Source organism: Cavia porcellus, unplaced genomic scaffold (genome assembly GCF_034190915.1).
Source record: "Cavia porcellus strain 051 isolate PalLab524CR breed Dunkin Hartley unplaced genomic scaffold, mCavPor4.1 scaffold_27, whole genome shotgun sequence".
NCBI classification, from domain to species: Eukaryota; Metazoa; Chordata; class Mammalia; order Rodentia; family Caviidae; genus Cavia; species Cavia porcellus.
The window spans coordinates 15,263,619-15,285,774 of record NW_026947510.1 but is presented as its reverse complement, the minus strand read 5'-3'; the positions used below and the strand labels follow the sequence as shown (position 1 = coordinate 15,285,774).

Below are 22,156 nucleotides of genomic sequence, written 5' to 3'. Positions count from 1 at the left end.
ATCGAGAATGGGCGTCATAATGAATCTCACTATCTTCACAGCTGTTGCCTAAACTTCCGAACCTGGTACTATCAAGCAAAACAGAATAGGGGGACATCAGTCAAAAACAAGATGGTGAGAGTAATACAGGGTTTTAAATCGAGATAATGGAAAGTCAAAGTGGGTTACTATAATATATCCTGCTATTTTTATTTATTTTTCCCTTAATTAAAAGGATAAAAATAAAAAAGTAAATAATGGAGTGGAGATTGAGATAAAAGAGGGCATAACAGCAAAACAGCGCAGATCAAAACATAACCATTTAAGCAGAATAGTGTTTCACCACAAGATAATCCTGACATAAAAGTAGTTACCATATTGTCTCTTTCCTTGAAATCCTTGAGTACAACTTCGTATACTGGGGCTGGGGATTTAGCTCAGCGGCATAAGTGTCTGCCTTGCAAGCAGGCAGTCATGAGTTCGATCCCTGGTACCGATAAAAAGGAAAAAGACAAAAATAAATAAATAAATAAAAATAAAAAAAAAAAAACCAACTTCGTATACTGTAGCATTAAATATATCAAAACAATGTAAAACCATTTAAGAGAATGACAGCATTACAGGGTATTTAGAATCAACTAACAGAAAATGAACAATGGTTTCTGTATAATCTCCTTGTCTTTAAAAGTTTTTGCTTATACTATCGTACATAATAAAATCCAATAAGATACAACCTGTTTAGACCAATGGAGACAGAAGAACAAAAGCTTGATGAGACTTCAAAACAAGATGATACTAAATCAGTTTTACCTATTAAGATGTCATTTTCTCCAAAATAGCTGTTCTTATCATCCAATCTTCTCTGCCTCATTTCTGTTGAGCTCTTTTTCTGTCATTAGTTGTCAGTTTGTCTTCTTCATTTTGTTCTCTGCTCCATTCATTGTGGCCTCCCCGCCACTATTTCTGGATTCTTTGTATTTTTCTTTTTTTAGAATATCCTGCAATACTCTCTGTAGAGTTGAATTGATGGTTGCAAATTCCCCCAGTTCCTCTTTATCCTGGAAGCACCTTGTTTTTCCATCAATTTCCAGGGACAGTTGTGCAGGATATTTCAATCTTGACTGGAGATTATTATCTTTCAAAGCTTGAATTATTTCCCCCCACGCTCTTCGTGATTTGATGGTTTGTGCAGAGAAATCTGCTGTAATTCTGATGGGTGTTCCCTTGTAAGTGGTCTGTTTCTTGTCTCTGACAGCTTTTAATATTCTGTTCTTGTATTGAATTTCTGGAATTTTTATTATTATATGCCTGGGTTTTGCTCTGTTTGGGTTATAGGTGGCTGGGGTCCTGTATGCCTCATACATCTGAGTATCTACCTTTTGCTAAATTAGGAAAATTCTCCTAGATTATTTCTGTGAGTAGCTTTTGTAGTTCATTTGTTTGTGTCCCTACTTCTTTTATGTTCTTAATTCTTAAGTTATGGATCCTCTTATCATCTTCTTGTCTTTGTATTATTGCTGTTTGTTTCTTTGTTACTTTTAAGAAGTTTTCCGTTTCATTCTCCCATATTACAAATCTGCCCTCCAGTTCAGATAGTCTGTCCTTAGTTTCTTTCAAGCTGTTATGCCAGTTTTCGATAGAGTTTTTAGTTTCCTGGTAGTCCCTTTGAACCTGCTTCACGTATTCTATGCTTTCTCTATTTTCTCCATCAAACAATTCTCCCCTCTTTTTCTGTTCTTCCATTCCACCATCTGTTTTTTCTTGGGTGGTGCTTAGCATTTCTTTAACTATTCTGCTTACTTCTAGCTTCAGGTCATTAATAACTTCATTCCTGAACTGATCTATGAGGCTCTCTAGATGGCGCTTTATGTCTGTTGGTGCGGTGTCCGCTATTACCTGATTCTCAGGATTAGGGGCAGAGGAGCCTTTCTTGTTGCTGCCTCTTCCCATATTCTTTGTTCCTTATATATGCAAGTTTATATAGGAGGCCCAGCTTCCCTCCCTGTCAGCCACAGCCTGATCGAATTGCTCCGGCTAGGTGTTCCCACCCACCGCAGCACACCAGGAAATTCCAGACCAGGCAGCCTACTCGGGGGCCCGCCCCTCCAGGCCACCCTCAGGCTCTGGGATCTGGGTTGGGCTAGCCTACTGGGTCCGCCAGCAGCGTCACGTAGGCTAGGCACTTCTCACCAATCCCACTTGAGAGGGGGATATGTGGCTGGAGTCGCTGCAGCGCCCCGCTCCCACAAGTCTGCCCAGTCCCAGAATGTCCTCTGCTGGAGTCAAACTGTGGTAGAGTGTCAGTTTCTCTCACTCACCTCACCACAAGTCAGTGCACGGCTCCCCGCCCATCCTGTTTTCAACTCCGTTCGCTGATTCCGGTTCTTAGAGCTTCGGCGCGTCTCTCTCCTTGCCAAGCCAATGTAGACGCAGCCGCCGTGTGGCGGGAAACCCAAATCGCAGCTTCTAATGGCGTGGGCTCCAGCCTCCACACTGAGGCCCCTCTGTTCCTATTCTAGCACCAGGACTGCATTCCAAGTTGGTTTCTCTCAGCCCAGTTCGTTCCTGGGTCAGCAGAGCATATCTCCACCTGTTTATGTCTCCTTACTCTGCACCATTCCTGAATTCTGAGCCGAGTCTTTCAGAGATCCTCCATAGCTGCTGTTATCTGTCTGCCATGTTTTCCCAGAAGTCCCAGTTTCTTTGACTTTCACAACGTCTGTTGTATGTTTTGGATTCCATTTACTCTTTCAGTTTTTTACACTAGGGAGACAATACAGTATTTACACATGTGAGTATGGTTTATTTCATTTTTGAGTATGGTCTCAAGTTGCATTCATTTCCCTATAAAAGCCTCAAGTTCATCCTTCCTTATAGCTAAGTAGTAGTCCATCGTATAAAAATACCACATCTTTTTTATCCATTCTGTGGTTGATGGGCATTTGGGTTGTTTCCAAGATCTGCCTATTACAAATTGTGCTGCTATAAACATGGATGCTCATATATCACTGTGGTATGATGTTTTTAGTTCTTCTGGGATATGCCCCGAAGGGGAATAACTGGATTGTATGAGACTTCCAATCCTAGTTTTTTGAGGAATCTTCATACTTATTTCCACAGTGGTTGCACCGGTCTACACTCCCAACAGTGGGGGTTGCTTTTTCTTCAGGGCCCCACCAGCATTTGTTATTGGTTGATTCCTTGACAATAGCCATTCTTTCTGGGGTGAAATGGAATCTCAGTGTTGTGTTAATTTACATTGCTCAAATGAACAAGGATGTGTCTTTCTATATTTCTTCATCTGAGAAGTGCATATTCATCTCAGATGCCCATTTTTTATTGGGTTTTTCAATTTAGGGGGCCCTGTTTATTTTCAATTCTTTATATAGTCTTGATGTAAGTCCTCTGTCTGAGGGCAGTTGGCTAAAATTTTTCCCATTCTATGAGTTTTCTTTTCATTCTCTTGGTGATTTCTTTTGTTGTGTAAAAAACTTTTAATAAGATGAGATCCCTGTTGATTCTTTGAAGTACTTCCACTGTAATTCTGAGGTTGTTTTTTTTTTTTTTTTTTATATCGGGCATCACACTCACAACCTCGCAGTTGCCAGGCAGGTGCTTATGCCCCTGAGCTAAACCCCCAACCCATTCTGAGAAATTTTTTGTAGAAAAAAAATTTTACTATCTATTTAGGACATTTTTGTGACATACTCATTATAGACCTTTGATTAATTTTATATGTGGCTTTAAATAAGTTGAATATTTATAAAATTAGAGCTTTAGAGTATTCAGACTATTTTTGATAGTCTCTAATTTTATAAGCTTTATCTTAAATAGCTTTTGTTAACTTGTGGCATTGAGAATTGTACCCAAGGCCCTGGGTGTGCTGAGCAAGCAGTCTACCACTGAGCTACTCTATTTCCATACCCCTGCTCTAGATCAATGGAAGTAAATTTTATGTATATGAAACAGCCCTTTATGAATGCTAAATTGATTATTCTTTTTTAAAAATTTTAATTGACATTTAAAAGGAGCACATGTTTCTGGAGTACCATGTCAACTTGATACATGTATATATTGCATAATATTCAACTTAGAGCTAGCATCTCATCAAACATTCTTTCTTTGTGGTAAAAATGTTCAAAATCCTTTCTTCTAGCTATTTTGAAAGATCACATTATCAAGAAATGTTTGATTTCATGGACGTAGTTATTTATAAAGGTCATAATCTGCATAGACAAAAGGAGAAGAACAATTAGAAGAATTAGTATTTTCTTACCATTTGCTCTATAGCTTGTATGATTTTTAATTGAAAACAAAATAAAAGTATCAGACCTTCCTGCCAACCATGTCTGTATCTGTAAAAATACAATTTAAGACTCTTGCCATATTTGGCCTCTTTTTTTGTGGCCCCTGTGCGTGTTCCAGTGGCACACCTAAGGTCGGATGTGAGAGGGACACAAAGGAGGGTCGCTCAATATGGTGAGGCAAGGAATATCAGGATGCCAGTGCATTCAGCTTCATTAAGATAAAGGAACATCAATTCTCCAGAAGATGAGCTCATGAAAAATGCAGATGCTGGTACTGAATTGTAACTTGACTGTGGGGTTGCTGGCACAGAGGAAAATGGGGATTTGGAGAGTGGCTCCAGTATATGTATGTATTTTTCCTGTGATAAGATGGGTGCTCTTGGTGGGGAGAATCTGCTGTAACTGATGAGAAAACACAGAGCCAACCACTGCTTCCAGTAGACGTGGGGCTGGGTATGGTGGCACACACCTGTAATCCCAGCACTCAGGAGACTGAGGCAGGAAGATTGCCATGAGTTTGAGGCCAGGCTGGACTACATAACAAAACAAGATTCTGTCTCAAACAAAAAAAAAAAAAAAAAAAAAGAGAGAGAGAAAGAGAAAAAACCTCCTTACTTTAATTTAGGGGCTATATTATGTTATAAAACCTAATGGACATCTAGTACTCCAAAAGATTTTAAATGTAAGCAAAAAATACCTGAAGAACAGTGTTTTGTCCTAAGTACTCTGATAACAGTAGAAGTGTGAATTTTTAAAATCATACAGCTCAAGTATAAATTTGTCATGCATCCCTTAATACTTAAAATCAATGCTGTGTATATGCCAATATAACAAGGTCTTAATCTTCCCACAGAAATGATTCCAAAAAGTTTTCCATTGAATATATGCCTGTGGCTATAGATTAGTCAAATTTCAATTCCAATTTTACCTGTTAATTTGGAAATTGGTACCTACTTAATATTGAAAACCAATGCATCAGTTGACAAGACCCATGCAGGCGAGGTGCTTTTTCTTTTTTTTTTTTTTTTTTTTTTTTGGTGAGTACTGGGAATCAAACTCAGGACCTTACACTTGCTAAGCAGGCATTGTGCCATCTGAGCTATATCCCCAGCCCCATGATTTTTTTAAAGTCTTGTTCACAGCTGTAACCCTAGAACCTAGGTTGGTGATGGCAAACCTTTTAGAACATTCAATGATAACAAACAGCTCACTGCAGTTCATATTCCATAAGAATTGCCAGCACTGGCCTAGAATTATACCCAGCACATAGTAGGAACTTGGTAAATATTTGTTGAATTAGTTAATTTAGAAATACTTAGTCATAACCAAAATAAAACTACACCCAAACATATAATAATCACCATCCAAGAAATCGAACACAAGAATAGATAATTAAAAGCTGTCAGAGAGAAAAGACAGATCACTTATAAAGGAAAACCTCTCAAAATCACAGCAGACTTCTCAGCACAAACAATAAAGTCAAGAAGAGACAAGGAGTGAAGTATTTCAGATCCTAAAGAAAATGATTTCCAACCTAGACTGATGTGCCCTCCCAATTGATGGTGAAATAAGATACTTCCATGACAAAGAATAGCTGAAGAACTTCATGATCACCAAGCTAAGCCTGCAAAAAATATTGAAAGAACACTTAGGAAAAAACCACTAAGCAAAGCAGATAATTAAACAGAACAGAAAGATAAAGATGCAACAGCAGAAAGATAACATGTGAATAATAAACCAACATATAACAGTTATAACCATTAATGTAAATGGTCTCAATGCACCAATTAAAAGAAATAGACTGGCAGAATGGATCAAGAAACAAAATCCAATCATATGCTGTCTACAAGAAACCCATCTAACCCAGAAGGACACTCACAGACTGAAAGTCAAAGGGTGGAAAACAATATTTCACACAACAGGAACCCCCCCCAAAAAAAGCAAGAGTAGCCATTCTATTTGCAGGCAATGTGAACTTTAAACCAATAATGATCAGAAGAGACAAAGAAGGTCACTGCATGCTCATTAGGGGAAAACTGCAAGAGGAAGAGATAACTATCTGAAATATATATGCACCAAATTCCAGAGCACCCAGTTATATAAAACAAGTATTAACAGAAATGAAAAATCAAATTATCAGTAACACAATTGTAACAGGAGACCTTAACATACCATTGACACCAAGGGACAGATCAACCAGACAGAAAATCAGCAAAGAAATAACAGAACTGAATCACATGTGAACAAATGGACTTGATAGACATATACAGAGTGTTTCATCCAACAACATCAGAATACACATTATTCTCAACAGTACATGGGTCATTCTCTAAAATAGACCATATATTAGCTCACAGAACATATTTAAATTAATGCAAAAGAGTTGAAATTATCCCTTGCATGTTATCGGATCATAGTGCTTTGAAATTAGAAATTAATGATAAAAGATGCTGCAAAAATCCCACAAACACATGGAAACTCAATAACACACTCTTGAGTAATCAGTGGGCCTCAGGGGAAATTAAAGAAGAAATTAAACAATACCTACAAGAAAATGAAAATACAGATACAACTTACCGGAATCTGTGGGATGCAATGAAAGCCGTCCTCAGAGGAAAATTTATTGCACTGAGTTCCCACATCAGGAAAACAAAACAAATACAAATAAATAACCTGATGCTACACCTCAAAAATCTAGAAAAAGAAGAGCCAGTCAAGCCCAAAACCAAAAGAAGAGAGGAAACTATAAAAATCAGAGCAGAAATCAATGCAATAGAGACTAAGAAAACAATCCAAAGAATCAATGAATCAAAGAGTTAGTTCTTTGAAAGAATAAATAAAATTGATAAGCCCCTAGCCAACCTTATTTTTAAAAAGGGAAGAAAAAGCTCAAATTCATGTAAAGCAATGAAAAAGGTGAAATCACTACAGACTCTATAGAAATACAGAAGATCATGAACACCTATTTCGAAAACTTCTACTCTCAAAGGTTTGATAACACAGAAGAAATAGACAGATTCCTAGAAACATATGAAGTACGAAAGCTAGGTCAAGAGGATGTAAAACTGCTGAATAACCCAATTTCTATTAATGAAATTGAAAATGTAATTAAATCCTTACCTACAAAGAAGAGCCCAGGCCCAGACGGATTCATTGCAGAATTCTACAAGAAATACAAAGAAGACCTAATGCCGACACTCCTCAAACTCTTCAATGAAATTGAAAGGGAAGCAATCCTTCCTAAGTCATTCCTGGAAGCAAATATTACTCTGCTACCAAAACCTGAGAAAGACCCAACTGAAAAAGAGAACTACAGACAATCTCCCTAATGAACACAGATGCAAAATCCTCAATAAAATATTGGCAAATAGGATGCAGCAAATCATCAAGAAGATATACAGCATGACCAACTGGGATTAAGCCCAGGCATGCAGGGATGGTTCAACATACGTAAATCAATAAATGTAATCCACCATATTAATAAAGCCAAAAGTAAGAATCACATGATCATTTCTATAGATGCAGAAAAAGCTTTTGATAAGGTCCAACATTCATTCATGATAAGAACTTTACAGAAAATTGGAATAGATGATCTTTACCTCAATATAATTAAGGCCATCTATGACAAACCAACAGCCAGTATCATACTAAATGGCCAAAAATTGAAGGCCTTTAAAATCAGGCACAAGACAGGGATGTCCTTTATCACCACTCCTATTTAATATAGTACTGGAAATACTAGCCAGAACAAGTCTAATTGAAAAAGAGAGAGAGAGAGAGAGAGAAATAAAAGGGGTAAAGATAGGAAAAAAAGACGTTAAATTATCCTTGTTTGCAGATGACATGATACTCTACATAGAAGACCCCCTAAACTCCATTGAAAGACTCTTAGATATAATAAATAAATTCAGTAATATAGCTGGATACAAAATCAATACTCAAAAATCAATAGCATTGCTATACACTAACAACAAAATCACAGAGAGAGAAAGAAACCACACCCTTCACACTAGCAACCAAAAAATGAAATATTTAGGAATTACTCTTACAAAAGAAGTGAAAGACCTATACAGGGAAAATTATAATACACAGAAAAAAGAAATTGAAGATGATCTCAGAAAATGGAAAGACATCCCTTGCTCATGGGTAGGAAGAATAAATATTGTGAAAATGGCCATTCTCCCAAAACTCTTACACAGATTCAATGCAATCCCAATAAAAATACCATCAACATACTTTATAGATCTAGAGAAATCACTCCTAAAATTCATCTGGAGCGAGAAGAGACCTAGAATAGCAAAGACAGTTGTAAGCAACAAAGGCAAGGCAGGAGGCATCACAATCCCTGACTTGAAGTTATACTACAAAGCAACCGTAGTACAATCAACATGGTACTGGAATCAAAACAGATCCGAAGATCAGTGGAATAGATTAGAAGATACAACCACAACTACAAACACACTCAACCACCTTATCTTTGATAAAGGAGCCAAACATGTTCACTGGAAGAATGACAGTCTCTTTAATAAATAGTGTTGGAAAACTGGCTCTCCATTTGCCGAAAACTAAAGCTAGACCCATGTCTATCACCATGTACTAAATTAAAATCTAAATGGATCAAAGATCTGAATATTAAAACAGAAACACTAAATCTATTGGAAGACAAATTGGGTAGAAACCTTGAAGTCATAGGGGTAGCTAGAGAATTCATGAACAGGACTCAAACCGCACGGGAAATACTTCCCAGAATAAATGGGACCACCTCTTATTAAAAAGTTTTTGCATGTCAAAAGAAATCTCCATCATAGTGAAAAGAAAACCCACAAATGGGAAAAAATCTTAGTGAACTGTCCCTCAGACAAAGGACTTCTGTCTAAAACGTATAAAGGATTTTAAAAAAATCAGGCCCCCAAAATTCAAAGATCCAGTTCAAAAATGGGCGTCTGAGATGAATACACACTTCTCAGATGAAGAAATAGAAATGGAAAATAAATATATGAAAAAATGTTCATCATCATTAGTCATTAGAGAAATGCAAATTAAAACCACACTGAGATTCCATCTCACTCCTGAAAGAATGGCCAGGATCAAAAATCCACCAAAAACAAACGCTGGAGAGGGTGTGGGGGAAAAAGGAACTCTCCTATACTGTTGGTGGGAGTGTAGACTGGTGCAACCATTGTGGAGGTCAGACTGGAGATTTCTCAGAAACCTGGGATTGTAAGTCCCATTTGTTTCAGCTATTCCACTTCTAGGCATATTCCCAGAAGAACTGAAAGCATCATAGCACAGTGATATATGTGCACCTATGTTTATAGCAGCACAATTTGTAATCGCCAGATCTTGGAAACAACCCAAGTGTCCATCAGCTGAGGAATGGATAAAAAAGTTGTGGTATTTATATACAATGGAGTACTACTCAGCTATAAATAAGGATCATATTGATGTGTTTATAAATAAATGGACACAGCTTGAGACCATACTCATAAGGGAAATAAATCAAACTCACATGTATGAATACCGTATAGTTTCCCTATTGTAAGAAATGATTCAAACATATAAAAATATGTGGTAATCATGATTCCCCATTATGTGGCTTTGAAGCCTTATAAAGTTTTCACTCATTAATTGGAATGGCTTTCTTCTGGGCTGTTTGATATTATTGCCTGTGATGAAATGAACGGCTATTTTGAAGAAAACAAGACATAATAATAGCTAGTGCTGATTTAATAGCATCTTAATTTGAGTCCCACCAAACTGTTGCTCTTCTGTCTCCATTGGTTTTATCAGGCTGTATCTTACTGGATTTTATTATATGTGATAGTATAAACAAAAATTTTTATAGACAAAGAAATAATATAGAAACCATTGTTCGTTTTCCATTAGCTGGTTCTAAATACCCTGTAATACTTTCATCCACTTGAATGGTTTCACACTGTCTTGATATGTTTTATGCTATAGTATACAAAGTTATATTCAAATATTTCAAGGAAAAAGACACTACGGTAAATACTGTTAAGTCGGGTTATCTTGTGGTGAAGCACTAGGTTGCTGAAATTGTCATGCTTTGACCTGTATTGTTATGTTGTTGTGCCCTCTTTTATCTCAATCTCCCCCTTATTCATAAAAAAATTTATTTTTTATTTTATTATTATTTTTTAATTAAGGGAAAAATAAAAAAAAATTAGCAGGATATATTATAGTAACTTTTTTGATTTTCTGTTAACTTGATTTGAAGCCTATATTACTCCCACTATCTTGTTTTGACTGATTAGACTCTGATCTGTTCAGTTTGATAGTATCAAGTTTGAGGGTGTAGGAACTACTTTGAAGGCAATAAGATTCACTATGATGCCCATTCTGGTTTGGCTATTATCCTCTTTTGAAGTCTTGTAATGGTTCCAATGTTTAGGTTTTATTGGTCTTGTTCTGAACTGTTTTGTTCAATTTTATTATACCTAATGATATAGGCAGTTCTTTTTAAGGAAGCAAGAAGCATTATGGTAACCATTGTTGATAACCTTGTACTCTGTTTTTACATCATGTGCTATGTCTATCCTTTGTTTTGACTCACTGCTTTGTTTTGTCATACTTGGTTTTATTCTCTTCCCCCCCAAAAGTAATAAGAACTATGGGAGTAATAAAACCCAAAATGTGTAAATGTTATTGTAAAAAAGAGAGGAAAAGAAAGTGCTCTAAAGGATACAACTGCAAGTGTGTTTTGATGTGTTAAGATAGATGGCCATAAGAGGCATTATGGTAACCATTGTTGATCACTTTGTATTTAGTTTTTACATTATGTATTATGTCCATCCTTTTGATTTGACTGACTCTGTCCTGTTATGTCACATTTGGTTTTACTCTCTTCAAAAAAAAGTAATAAGAACTGTGGGAGTAATAAAACCCAAAATGTGTAATTGTCATTGTACAAAAAAGAGGAAAAGAAAGTGCTCTAAAGGACATAACTGCATGTATATTTAAGTGTATAAGATATGTAACCATATTACTGAGTTTTATTGGATCATTGAACAGAACTGTTTGCAGTCTCACTGTTTGAATGTCCACTTTATATGCTTTAATTTTGTAACTTGAACAACTATTTCTAAGATGACAATATGTAATCTATTAACTAGTGATTTCCTACTGTTTATTTTTTCTGAAATTCTGTATAACTTGTACCCTTTTTTTGTTTTGGTTTTTTTTCTCCTTAAATAAAATTTTAAAAAAATATTCAGAACAAGATAGTTGACCAAAAAAAAAAAAAAAAATAGAGGCTGGGGATTTAGCTCAGTGGCATAAGCGCCTACCTTGCAAGCAGGCAGTCGTGAGTTCGATCCCTGGTACTGATAAAAAAAACAAAAAGACCAAAAAAAATAAATAAACAAGATAGATGACCATATTACTGAGTTTTTGTTGGATCATTGAACACAACTGTTTGCAGTGTCAGTGTTTGAATGTCCACTTAGTATGCTTTAATCCTGTAACTTGAACAACTGTTTCTAAGATGACAATATGTAATCTATTAACTAGTGATTTCTTACCTTTTTTTTGTAATTCTGTATTACTTGTACCCTTATCTGTTTTGTTTCTTTTCCTTTAAATAAAAAAAATTTAGAAATACTATATTATTCTTTTCCACTCTCATACTCTTCAGTAATATTTCTTACAAAAAAGTCTTTGCCATCACTAAAACAACTTTTTGAGATATCAGCACAGCTATCCAGACCATGCCATTCTTTTTTCCATATATAAGATGTTCTTTTGAATCTAGTTTTGATGCTGTCTCTAGAAATTTTAAACCAAATTGCAAGTACCTCTTCACTTAATTATAGAGCTATTTTTTCTTTTTCATTATTGCTACAAAAAGCCATGGATTGCTTTTGTATTTCAGTTTTCACTTTAAAATAATTTTGACTCACCAGAAGTTGCAGAGATACCACAGAAAGGTCCACTTAGTTTCCTTGTTGCTGACATCTTTCCTAACTCTGTTATGGTAAAAAGCCAGGATACTGATGTTGGTAACAGTGAACCAATATTTCTGTGCTGTTGTAGCACGCTGAGGTAGTCTCCATCTCAATCCACAGAGGCACTTGTTAGCACTGTTGCCTCTTTTTTCTCATTTTCCTTTTATAGTCATCCTCATCTCCTCCCCTCCCCCCAACCAAATCTCTAATATTTGGCAACTGTTAATTTGTTTTTTATTTCTATAATTTTGTCATTCTGAGAATGTGATTTTGAGACTCATATAGTAGGTGACGCTTTAAGATTGATTTGGGTTTTTTTTATTGATTTGTTTTCACGTATGCTTTTTTCATTATGCCTTTGAAATCCAGCCAAGTTTTCGATGTATCATTTAATTCATTCTTTTTCTTCAACGAATAATATTCCATGGTTTGTAGTTTCCAGTTTGTTTACCATTTGCCAGGGCATTTTGGTTGTTTACAACTTTGAACTATTATGAATAAGCCTGCCTTGGGCAATCATAGAAGAATTTTTGTGTGAACCTAGGTTTCGTTTATCTGTGATAGATGCCCCAGATTCTTGGGTTATATAGACAGCTTTTAGTTTAAAGAAACTGTCAAAACTGGTTTTCCAAAGTGCCTGTACCACTTTGTGTTCCTTTTGGCAAAGTGTGGAGACTAGTACGTTGGTGGTGAGACTATGGCACATGTACCACTGCAGACTTTCACCATCCCTGTTCTCTGTGTATTCTCACCAGCAAGTGGCATTGATGCAGTTTTTAATTTTTTTTAATTGTGTGTAGAGATTTCTCATCATGGACTTAATTTGCATTTCCCCACCGGCTAAAAATGGTGACCATTGCATGTACTTATTTGCTATTCACATATTCTCTTCAGTGAAATCTTATCTTCTGCTTGTTTTCTAATTGAATCTTTTACTGCTGAATTTCCAGAGTTCTTCTGATAGTCTAGATGAACCCTTTTATGACAAGTATCTTCTCCCAGGCTATAACTTACATTTTCATCATAGAGCAAGTTCTCTATTTTGATGAAGTACAGTTTATTGATGTTTTCTGTGCCTTGGTATCATATCAAAGATCTTCTATCAAGTTTCAGTTTATAAAGACTCCTCTATTTTTATAAAAATTTAAAATTTTACATTCTATACAGATCTATGATACATTTTGGGTTAATATCTCCCTAAGGTATAAAGTTGAGGCTGAAGTTCTTTTTTTTGCCTATAGTTCCAGTGCTGTGTTTTGAATAATTATTCCTGTTTCATTGAATTACGTTTAAACCTATCTCTGAACTCAGCTGCCCTTACATATCTGTATGTTATTTCTGACCTCTTTGTGCCATTTCCTTGGTCTATATTTTTTTCCTTCTTGCAATAAGATTATGTGGTCATACCAGTTCTAAAATTGGGTTAAGTGATTCCTCCTACTTTATTCCTTTTTCAAAATGTAGCAATTCTGGTTCCTTTGCCTTTTTATGTAAACTAAGAATAAACTGGGGACAGTGGTATGTGCCTACAGTCTCAGCTACCTCAGAGGCTGTGGCAGGAGGATTATGTGAGACTAAGTGTTTAGGACAGGCCTGGGCAATATAGTGAGATTTTGTCTCTTAAAAAGTAATGACCAGAGGGGCTGGGGATTTAGCTCAGCGGCATAAGCGCCTGCCTTGCAAGCAGGCAGTCATGAGTTCGATCCCTGGTACCGATAAAAAGGAAAAAGACAAAAAAAAAAAAAAAAAAAAAGTAATGACCAGGTGTGATGGTGCACACCTGTAATCCCAGCACTTGGGAGGCTGAGGCAGGAGCATCATTGTGAGTTTGAGGCCAGCCTAGAGTATACAATGAAACCCTGTTTCAGACACAGACGGACAGACAGACAGACCCACCCACACACCCACACACACACACACCCCAAAAAAGAAATAAAATAATAATAATAATGTTCTCATCTGTAATAAAGTCCTTCTAGGAGGTCCAAAGCAAGGTATTGATAGGTTTGGTATCTGATAGGGCCAGGTCTCTAATCTCAAGAGGCCCCTGTTCCTGTGTCCTGTGAAGGGAATAAATGATGTGTCCCTGCATGGTATAAAGAACCCAAGAGGAGAGGACCCAACTCTGTGTAGCTTCTTGTTGCTGTCTGAACTGACTACTTTGTAATCAGACAGAGTACGAGATTTCCATGTAGCATTTCCATACATTCACATAACATAAGATCAATCCATTGTTCCTGTTCCTGCCTTGTCCCCTTCCTCCTCTAGAAGCCTCCCTTCCTATGAGTAACTCCCACCAGATTACTCATAGGACCGAGAACGTGTGAATACATTTCTTTCTGAGTCTGATGAAACCTCCTGTGTGAGGACTTGATCTAATTCAGTTCCTAAGGAAGGATGCATCCCTCATAATCTAATTGCTCCCTTGAAGGGCCCAGCTTCATGGAGATTGTTTCAGCCTGAGTTCTGGAGGGGACACAAACTTCCCAATCATAAGCATTCATCTTCTCTTTTCATTCTGTCTTTGACTTTGATATCATGCTAATTCCAGCTTCCTGTAATGAGTCAGAAGTGTTCCCTCCTATTTTCTAAACCTGAGTGTATAGTGTTGGGTTAAATGTTTGGCAGAATTCTCTGGTGATGCCATCTAGTTTTGTTTTTGTTTTTTTTGTTTTGTTTTGTTTTGTTTTGTTTTGAGTTTTCAAATTATAAGTTACATTTCCTTTGTAAGCTATTCAAATATCTATTTTATGTATCTATTTCTTGAATGTATTAGAATAGTTTTTTTGAGCATTTGGTTCCTCTAAAGTATCAAAATTACTTGCCTAGATTTTTCCTAATACTCATTTATTTTTGAATGCCTACATTTCATGTAATGATTTCCCCTTTGTCAGTCGTACTAATATTTGATAACTTTTGTCTTCTTTCTCTCAGTTTTGCCAGATGTTTATGAGTTTTATTGATATTTACAAAGAATCCGTTTTGTTTCATTGAGTTTGTTTTAATTTCATTATTTCCTTCTTCCTAGTTGCTTTCAGCTTGTTTTCACCTTTTCCTAGTTTCTTTATATAGAAGCTTAGATTGTTAATTTGAAGTCTTTCCTCTTAACGTAGTGCTAAAGTTCACTCAGCATTGCTTTGGCTGCATCTACTCCACTTTATTTATTTATTTAAATACCAGGGAATGAGACCAGGGCCTTCATATCGAGCTACATTCTCATCCCTTTTCATTTTTCCTTTTGAGACACAAGGTTTTTTAAGTCACAGGGTTGCCCAGGCTGGGTTTGAACTTACGATCTTCCCACCTCAGACTCCTAGAGTTCCAGGTTCTGTTTTAAAAGTTCGTTGTTCTTAAATGTGGATATTGGGGCTCTTATGTTGTGGTACTTGTGGATCTTATACTTGCTTTTTGACCTGGTTTTCTGGGGTGGCACCCTAGCAGTGCTGGGCTAGAAGTTCACAGTGCCTCTGTATCTGAGGAGGAGGCTGGGTGTGGCTCTTGGCCTCCAATGGAAGCACTTGTCTGGAAGAGAATCAAGGAGGCCACTGGTCTGTGCTGGTCGTCCTGTGTGAGGCCTGCCTCCAAGTACCTCTGGACCCTTGTAAAAGCACACGTTCTCCCATAGACTCCCAACAAACCAGGCTACTCATGTGGCCGCACTACTCCAGAGAGGAGGAGAGCCACATTAGAGCTACACTTCTCACAGCGCCCAGGTGAAGGGGGTGGGGACCTTCATTGCAGCTGGCAGTCTCAAAAGTCCTGGTACCTCAGTAGCCCCTGTGGCAGGAAGAGGGTGTGACTACAGTTTTTTTGACTTGTTTGCCCCAGTGTTTATTGTCTTAACATTTTTCCAAGAGAAATTCTCAATGCTCCCTGCATTTAAGAAGACATACATTAAGAAAAACATACATTTAAGATACTGTGATTTTATGTAAACTCTATTGCACTATTTTCAGGCAGCATCAAAGTACAAGTGTTAACATCTGAAAAACAGCCCCAGGTTTGTGGCCAGAGAACCTGAATCACAATTCAATGACTATGTCTTGGCATAAGAAACACTCTTATACATTGAGACAGAAGATATTTGATCAAAATTGCAGACTCAAAAACGAAGTTTATGTTCCAAGTATGTAATAAGACAGATTATGTAGGCCAGAAATTTTTTTGTGTGCATTTTGTTTTGTTTTTCTGTGTTACTACAAAGTTATATCTCTAGCTCCAGCAGGATTTTTGTTTATTTGTTTCCTGAGCCTAAACTTCTTTCTACTGTTTTAGAAGGGGCATTAAATTGAAGCTGTTGCTTAAGATGATATTTGGCTCATTTATCATTTTTGAAATGATCATACCAAATAAGATTTTCTTTCAAGAGGAAAACATTTCTGTTCATTGACTATACAGTTATTAAATTATGGCTTTTACTTTTGCTTTTTTGGTTTGTTTTTGGTTTTGTTGCTTGATTTTTTTTCTGTTTGTTTAGTTGGTTGGTTGGTTAGTTTGGTGTATTACCTTTGTCAAGTTTAATTATTGTTTCAGGAATCAATCTAACTTGAGACCAAAATTTATGAAACTTTCTACTAATATTCTTCCCTGCATTAAGTTAGTATGTATTTTTATTTAACTCACAATTCTCCATGTAAATACCATGCTGCTAAAAAAAAATCTTACATTTATTTTTACTGAATGAAATACAAATAATGTATTCATTACCTTCAAAATTCATGATGTTCGGCATCTATACTAATTATGTAAGTTTTATTAAAGCTAGAAAAAGACATTTAGGTTTGATTATTTTTGTTTTATTTTGCTTGTTTTTTGGTACCATGGATCGACCTCATGACCTTGTGGTTGGCCAGGCAAGTGCTTATGCTGCTGAGCTAAATCCCTGGCCCCAAGTTTTGAAAACATTTCCTTTTTATTGTATGTAAGGTTTTTTGCCAAGTACAAAATGTTAGGTGGTAAAACTAAGCCTTGTATTAATTATAGTAGCACAAAATTTAGTGAACTTCCAGATTTATGCTGTAATAGTCTTAAATTTTATTTGTATATTTATGTCCATGCTTTTATAAAATGTATAAATATACATGTACATATTATTTATTTATTACTGTTATATTTCTTCTCTTTCCTCTGTTGTTCATCTCTCTGTACTGTCTTGTTTCCTTGTCTGCCCCACATACACCTTAGTGTATTTGTTCATATTTTTCTCCATGCTTATATTAATATTAAAATACATTTACATGAATATATATATATATACACGTGCACAGAAAGGGGTTTGGAGCAGTATTATTTTGCTTTATAGATGTGGAATCTTAGATATGTTTTTGCATTTGCATTTATTACTGAAACAGGGTAATCTCATTGTCAGTTTCTATATTTTATATCAATGGCAATGTGTTTCTCAGTGTGGGTGCATTATCAAAACTTATTCAGTCATTTCTCCTACTAAACACTTAATGTGACTTGTTTTGTATCTTTATAATAAAATAATAAGTCAGTGATTTTCCTCTATTCTGTTTTGCTTGATAGTACCAAGTTCGAAAGTATAGGCAAAACTGTGAAGACAATAAGATTCATTATGATGCCCATTCCGGTTGACTATTATCTTCTTTTACAGTCCTGTAATGTCTCCAATGTTTTGGTTTCATTCTTTACTGTTTTGTTCAATTTTATTATGACTGATGATATGGGCAATTCTTTTTAAGATAGCAAGAGGCAGAATGATAACCATTGTTGATCACCTAGTATTTTGTTTTTACATTATCTATTATGTCCATCCTTTTGATTTGACTGACTCTATTCTGTTATGTCACATTTGGTTTTACTCTCTTCAAAAAAAAGGTAATAAGAACTGTGGGAGTAATAAAACCCAGAATGTGTGATTGTCATTGTGCAAAAGAAAGGAAAAGAAAGTGCTCTAAAGAATGTAACTGCATATATATTTAAGTGTATAAGATAGATAATCATATTACTGAGTTTTATTGGATCATTGAACAAAACTGTCTCCAGTCTCACTGTTTGAAAGTCCATTTTATATGCTTTAATTTTGTAACTTGAACAACTATTTCTAAGATAACAATATGTAATCTATTAACTAGTGATTTTCTACTGTTTATGTTTTCTGAAATTCTGTATAACTTGTACCCTTTTTCTATTTTTTTTTCTTTTTTTCCTTAAATTAAAAAAAATAGTAAGTCAAACACATACACACCCATATACATCTATGCTTCTACATTCTAATGCTTCTGGGGGAAAGGTTACATATTTTAATTTTAATAAATGTACTTAGATTGCTTTCTTAAAAGACTATAACACAATAATTCACATTTCTACCACCAATCTAGAGATAGCCTTTTCCCTGCCAGAAGTATATATTATTAGATTTTAAAATTTCTATCCATGTGATGAGTTTCAAATCAGAAGTTGGTATTACTCCCAATTTGTATTTCTTAATCCTTTACAGAATATGAGCATCATTTGTTGTTTCTTGGCCATGTGGATATATTCATTTGTGGATTGCCTATTTGTGACCTTTACCTGTTTTTCTATTGGGTTGCCTATACCCTTGTCAGTTTATGAAATCTATATAATCTTTATATCTGTTTATATGTTTATTCCATCTTTTGTCTTTTTTGTAAAATCTAGATTTTATTCTTTAAGATTTCGTCTTCCTTTAAGTGACACTTACAGGGTTTTTTAGATTTCATTTTACAAGATTTTATTGTTTGACTTTTAAAATCAAATCTCTTATCTAGCTGGAATTTTTTTGAGTGTGGTTATAAGATTGTGTCCACTTTTCTTTCAAATGATTATTCAATTTTGCTGCATTATTTAGTGAATCATTTTCTCATTGAGTTGACATATTTGCATGTTCTAGAAATTTATGTTTGTTGATACTGATTTTATTAGTGACATTATGGTACATGCAAGCACACAGGGTGGTAAAAGCTGGTGAGTTTGACAATAATTAAGAATGAATTTTCTTCTCTGTATTATCTCTAATCAAAATGGGACTTTTTAGAGAGCCAAGTTGAAGGCCATCCATAGTCATGTATTGCTTAACAATAGACATACATTTTGAGAAGTCTGTCATTAGTTGATTTATCCTCATGGGAACATTGTAAGTATGCTTTATGCAAACGGAGGTGACTATGGCATCACTAGGTGACATAACCTTATGGGACCAGCATTCAGAAACATCATGAGCAGTACATGACTGTATTGATGACTGCTCAATACATGACCCCTCTTGATGCTGCCAGATTAGATTTTGTCTCTGTAAAGTACGTAGTATTTAGAACCAATTGTATTTTAGTAAATGAGAAAATGGACACTTGTTCTAAGTATTAAGTTACTTACCCAATATTGTATAACTAATATATGATAAAGACAAGATTAAGGCATTTAAGACCAAAACGAAATTTGACAAAAACTGAAGTTGTATACAAATTGATATAATTTTGTCATAATCGTTGTAGCATTATCCCTGAACTTTACTTAACAATACTGCAATAATAGCTTCTTAGCCTTTTGGCTAAGATCAAGAATCAAAATACTGAATGATTTATATATAGTAAAACGTAAAGTTAGTTATTTATAATAATGCAGTTCTGTTTTGATGAAAAATGTGATCTTTTAGGATATGGAATATGAAGAATATTAGAATACTTAAACTTGTTTATTCTTAACAAATCTTAATAATTGGTTCTTTTAAACCTTTTTTTTTTTTTTTTTTTTAGAACAGAAGAAAGTTAGAGTTAAAAAGCCAAAACCTGAATTTCCTACATACACACCTTTAGAAAATACGTATATCCAGTCTTATGATCATGGAACTTCTATAGAAGAAATTGAGGAGCAAATGGATGATTGGCTAGAAAGCAGGAACAGAACACAGAAAAAACAGGTAAATTTTTAAAACTTGTTCTAATTAAATAAAACACATATCGAAAACTACCTAAAGTGTAGTTATACAGCTTAGGGAGCCATGGCAAGGTGAACCAAGTGAGCCAACTAGCACATTGTCCCTCCTGCTGCTGTCTTCCTTTCCTTCTCCAGATGCTGACTGTCTGACTTCTAATGTCAAAGGTAGTTCTGCCTGCTTTTCGGAGTTTGTAAGCAGATTCATCCTATATATATTCCTTTGCATCTGATTTGCTGTATTTAATATTGTATGTTTTAGATTTATCCTTGACTGAAAGTGCTAATAGATTATTTTCATTGCTGTTTAATTGTTCATTTATAGATATAGCTGTTTATTTTTATTGCAGAAATATGATAATGAAGAGTTCTGTTTTTGGAGTTAAGTTGCAAATCATAACTCAATTTGAGTAAATGTTTCTGAATGTTTTTCAAAAGTGTATCAATTTTTACTTCACTAGCAGGATAAAGAACTTCTAGTTACTCTAATCCTTACTAACACTTAGTCTAGTCTTTTATATTTTAATCTTTTATAATTTAATCTTTCTGTTAGGTATATAGTGATAAATAATTATGATTTAACTTGCATATACCCACAGAATAAAATTGAGCACCTTAAATCTACTGGGCACCAAGAGCTTCCTATTGGAGGTACCTTTCCAAGTCTTTTTTATTGGATTCCATGTCTTTTTTTATGTTAGCTTATAAAAAAAAAGAGTTCTTTATGTTTTTCAAAAGTGAGTCTTTGGTACATACTTTTTCGTTCTGTTTTGCCCTTTCACTCTCTTAATAGTGTATTTTAGTAATAAGTTATAAATTCAGTCATCTTTACCTTTCTCTTTTTTAGTATTTTGATTTGTTTTATTTTGTTTGGTTTTTTGGAGGAGGGTTGTTGCTCCTTTAAAGAACACATGTCCTACCTCATAGTCAAAGATACTTCCAAATCTTTCTACAAGCTTTAATGTTGTACTTAAACATTTAGTTTAACAGTTCTCTGAAACTTTTTCTGGTGTTTGGCATTAATGATCATTTAATTTTTTTTCCCAAAAGTTTTCTAAACCACTTGAGCCACTACCGATAAGTGAAGACTGCTTCCTGCAGCTCATCTTCATCATCCTTGAGTCCTCACCACTCTGTATATTCTTTTCCAGATGTTCCGCTTTGACCCATAAATCTTACTCATTCTTGTGCCAGTTTAGAATAGTCATCATTACTGTAGCTTTTTAATATAGTATAATAAAGTTCTTTTCCATCTTTTTTTTCTTTACAATTGCCACTTTATATTCTTCCTATAAATTTTAGAAGTAGGGCCAGAGACATACAGTGACACAAGCACCTGCCTGGCAAGCACAGGGTCCTCAGTTTGATTCCCAGGGCCCAAAAAATAAAAGTAGCTTATAATTTTTTATAAATTATTCAGCTAACATATTTGATTTGGGGTAATAATGAATATATAGTAAATCTTGAAAGAATAGACATATAAATATTGTTGACTCTACAACCCATGAATAAACTCATTTACTACCTTATTTAAAAGTTTTAAATAATGTGTTACATGTTTAATGTATACAGACTGCACATTTTTCTTAGATTTGTTTATGAATATATTGTGTTTTTAGATGAGATTATAAGTAATAGTGTTTTTAAGTTTCACTTCCGTGAAGAACAATTATTTTTGGATAAAAACCTGTATGCAGGGGCTGGGGATTTAGCTCAGCAGCATAAGCTCCTGCCTTGCAAGCAGGCAGTCGTGAGTTCGATCCCTGGTACCGATAAAAAGGAAAAAGACAAAAAAAAAAAAAAACCAAAAAAACCTGTATGCAGTCACCTTGCTAAATTTACCTTTTAATTGTAATGGTTTCTTTTGTGTACTGTGTGTTTTCTCTCCTTTGTATAATGAAAATTCTAATGACACTGTGTCAAATGGAGAAATACAAACTTTTATTATTATCTAGTCATCCTAACATCTTTCGATGGTCAGATAAGTAC

The 22,156-nt window shown here is 35.1% G+C and overlaps 1 protein-coding gene across 3 annotated transcripts in view; it reads left to right on the top strand.

Moving 5' to 3' along the window:
* The window catches only part of Dnajc1 (DnaJ heat shock protein family (Hsp40) member C1), a 200,852-nt gene that overhangs the window by 102,021 nt on the left and 76,675 nt on the right, over positions 1–22,156 (top strand). For all 3 annotated transcript variants that reach the window (XM_063237927.1, XM_003463883.4, XM_013145999.3), the window contains exon 8: positions 19,990–20,153. In XM_063237927.1, the coding sequence (XP_063093997.1) occupies positions 19,990–20,153 (164 nt within the window). The remainder of the gene's footprint in view (positions 1–19,989; positions 20,154–22,156) is intronic.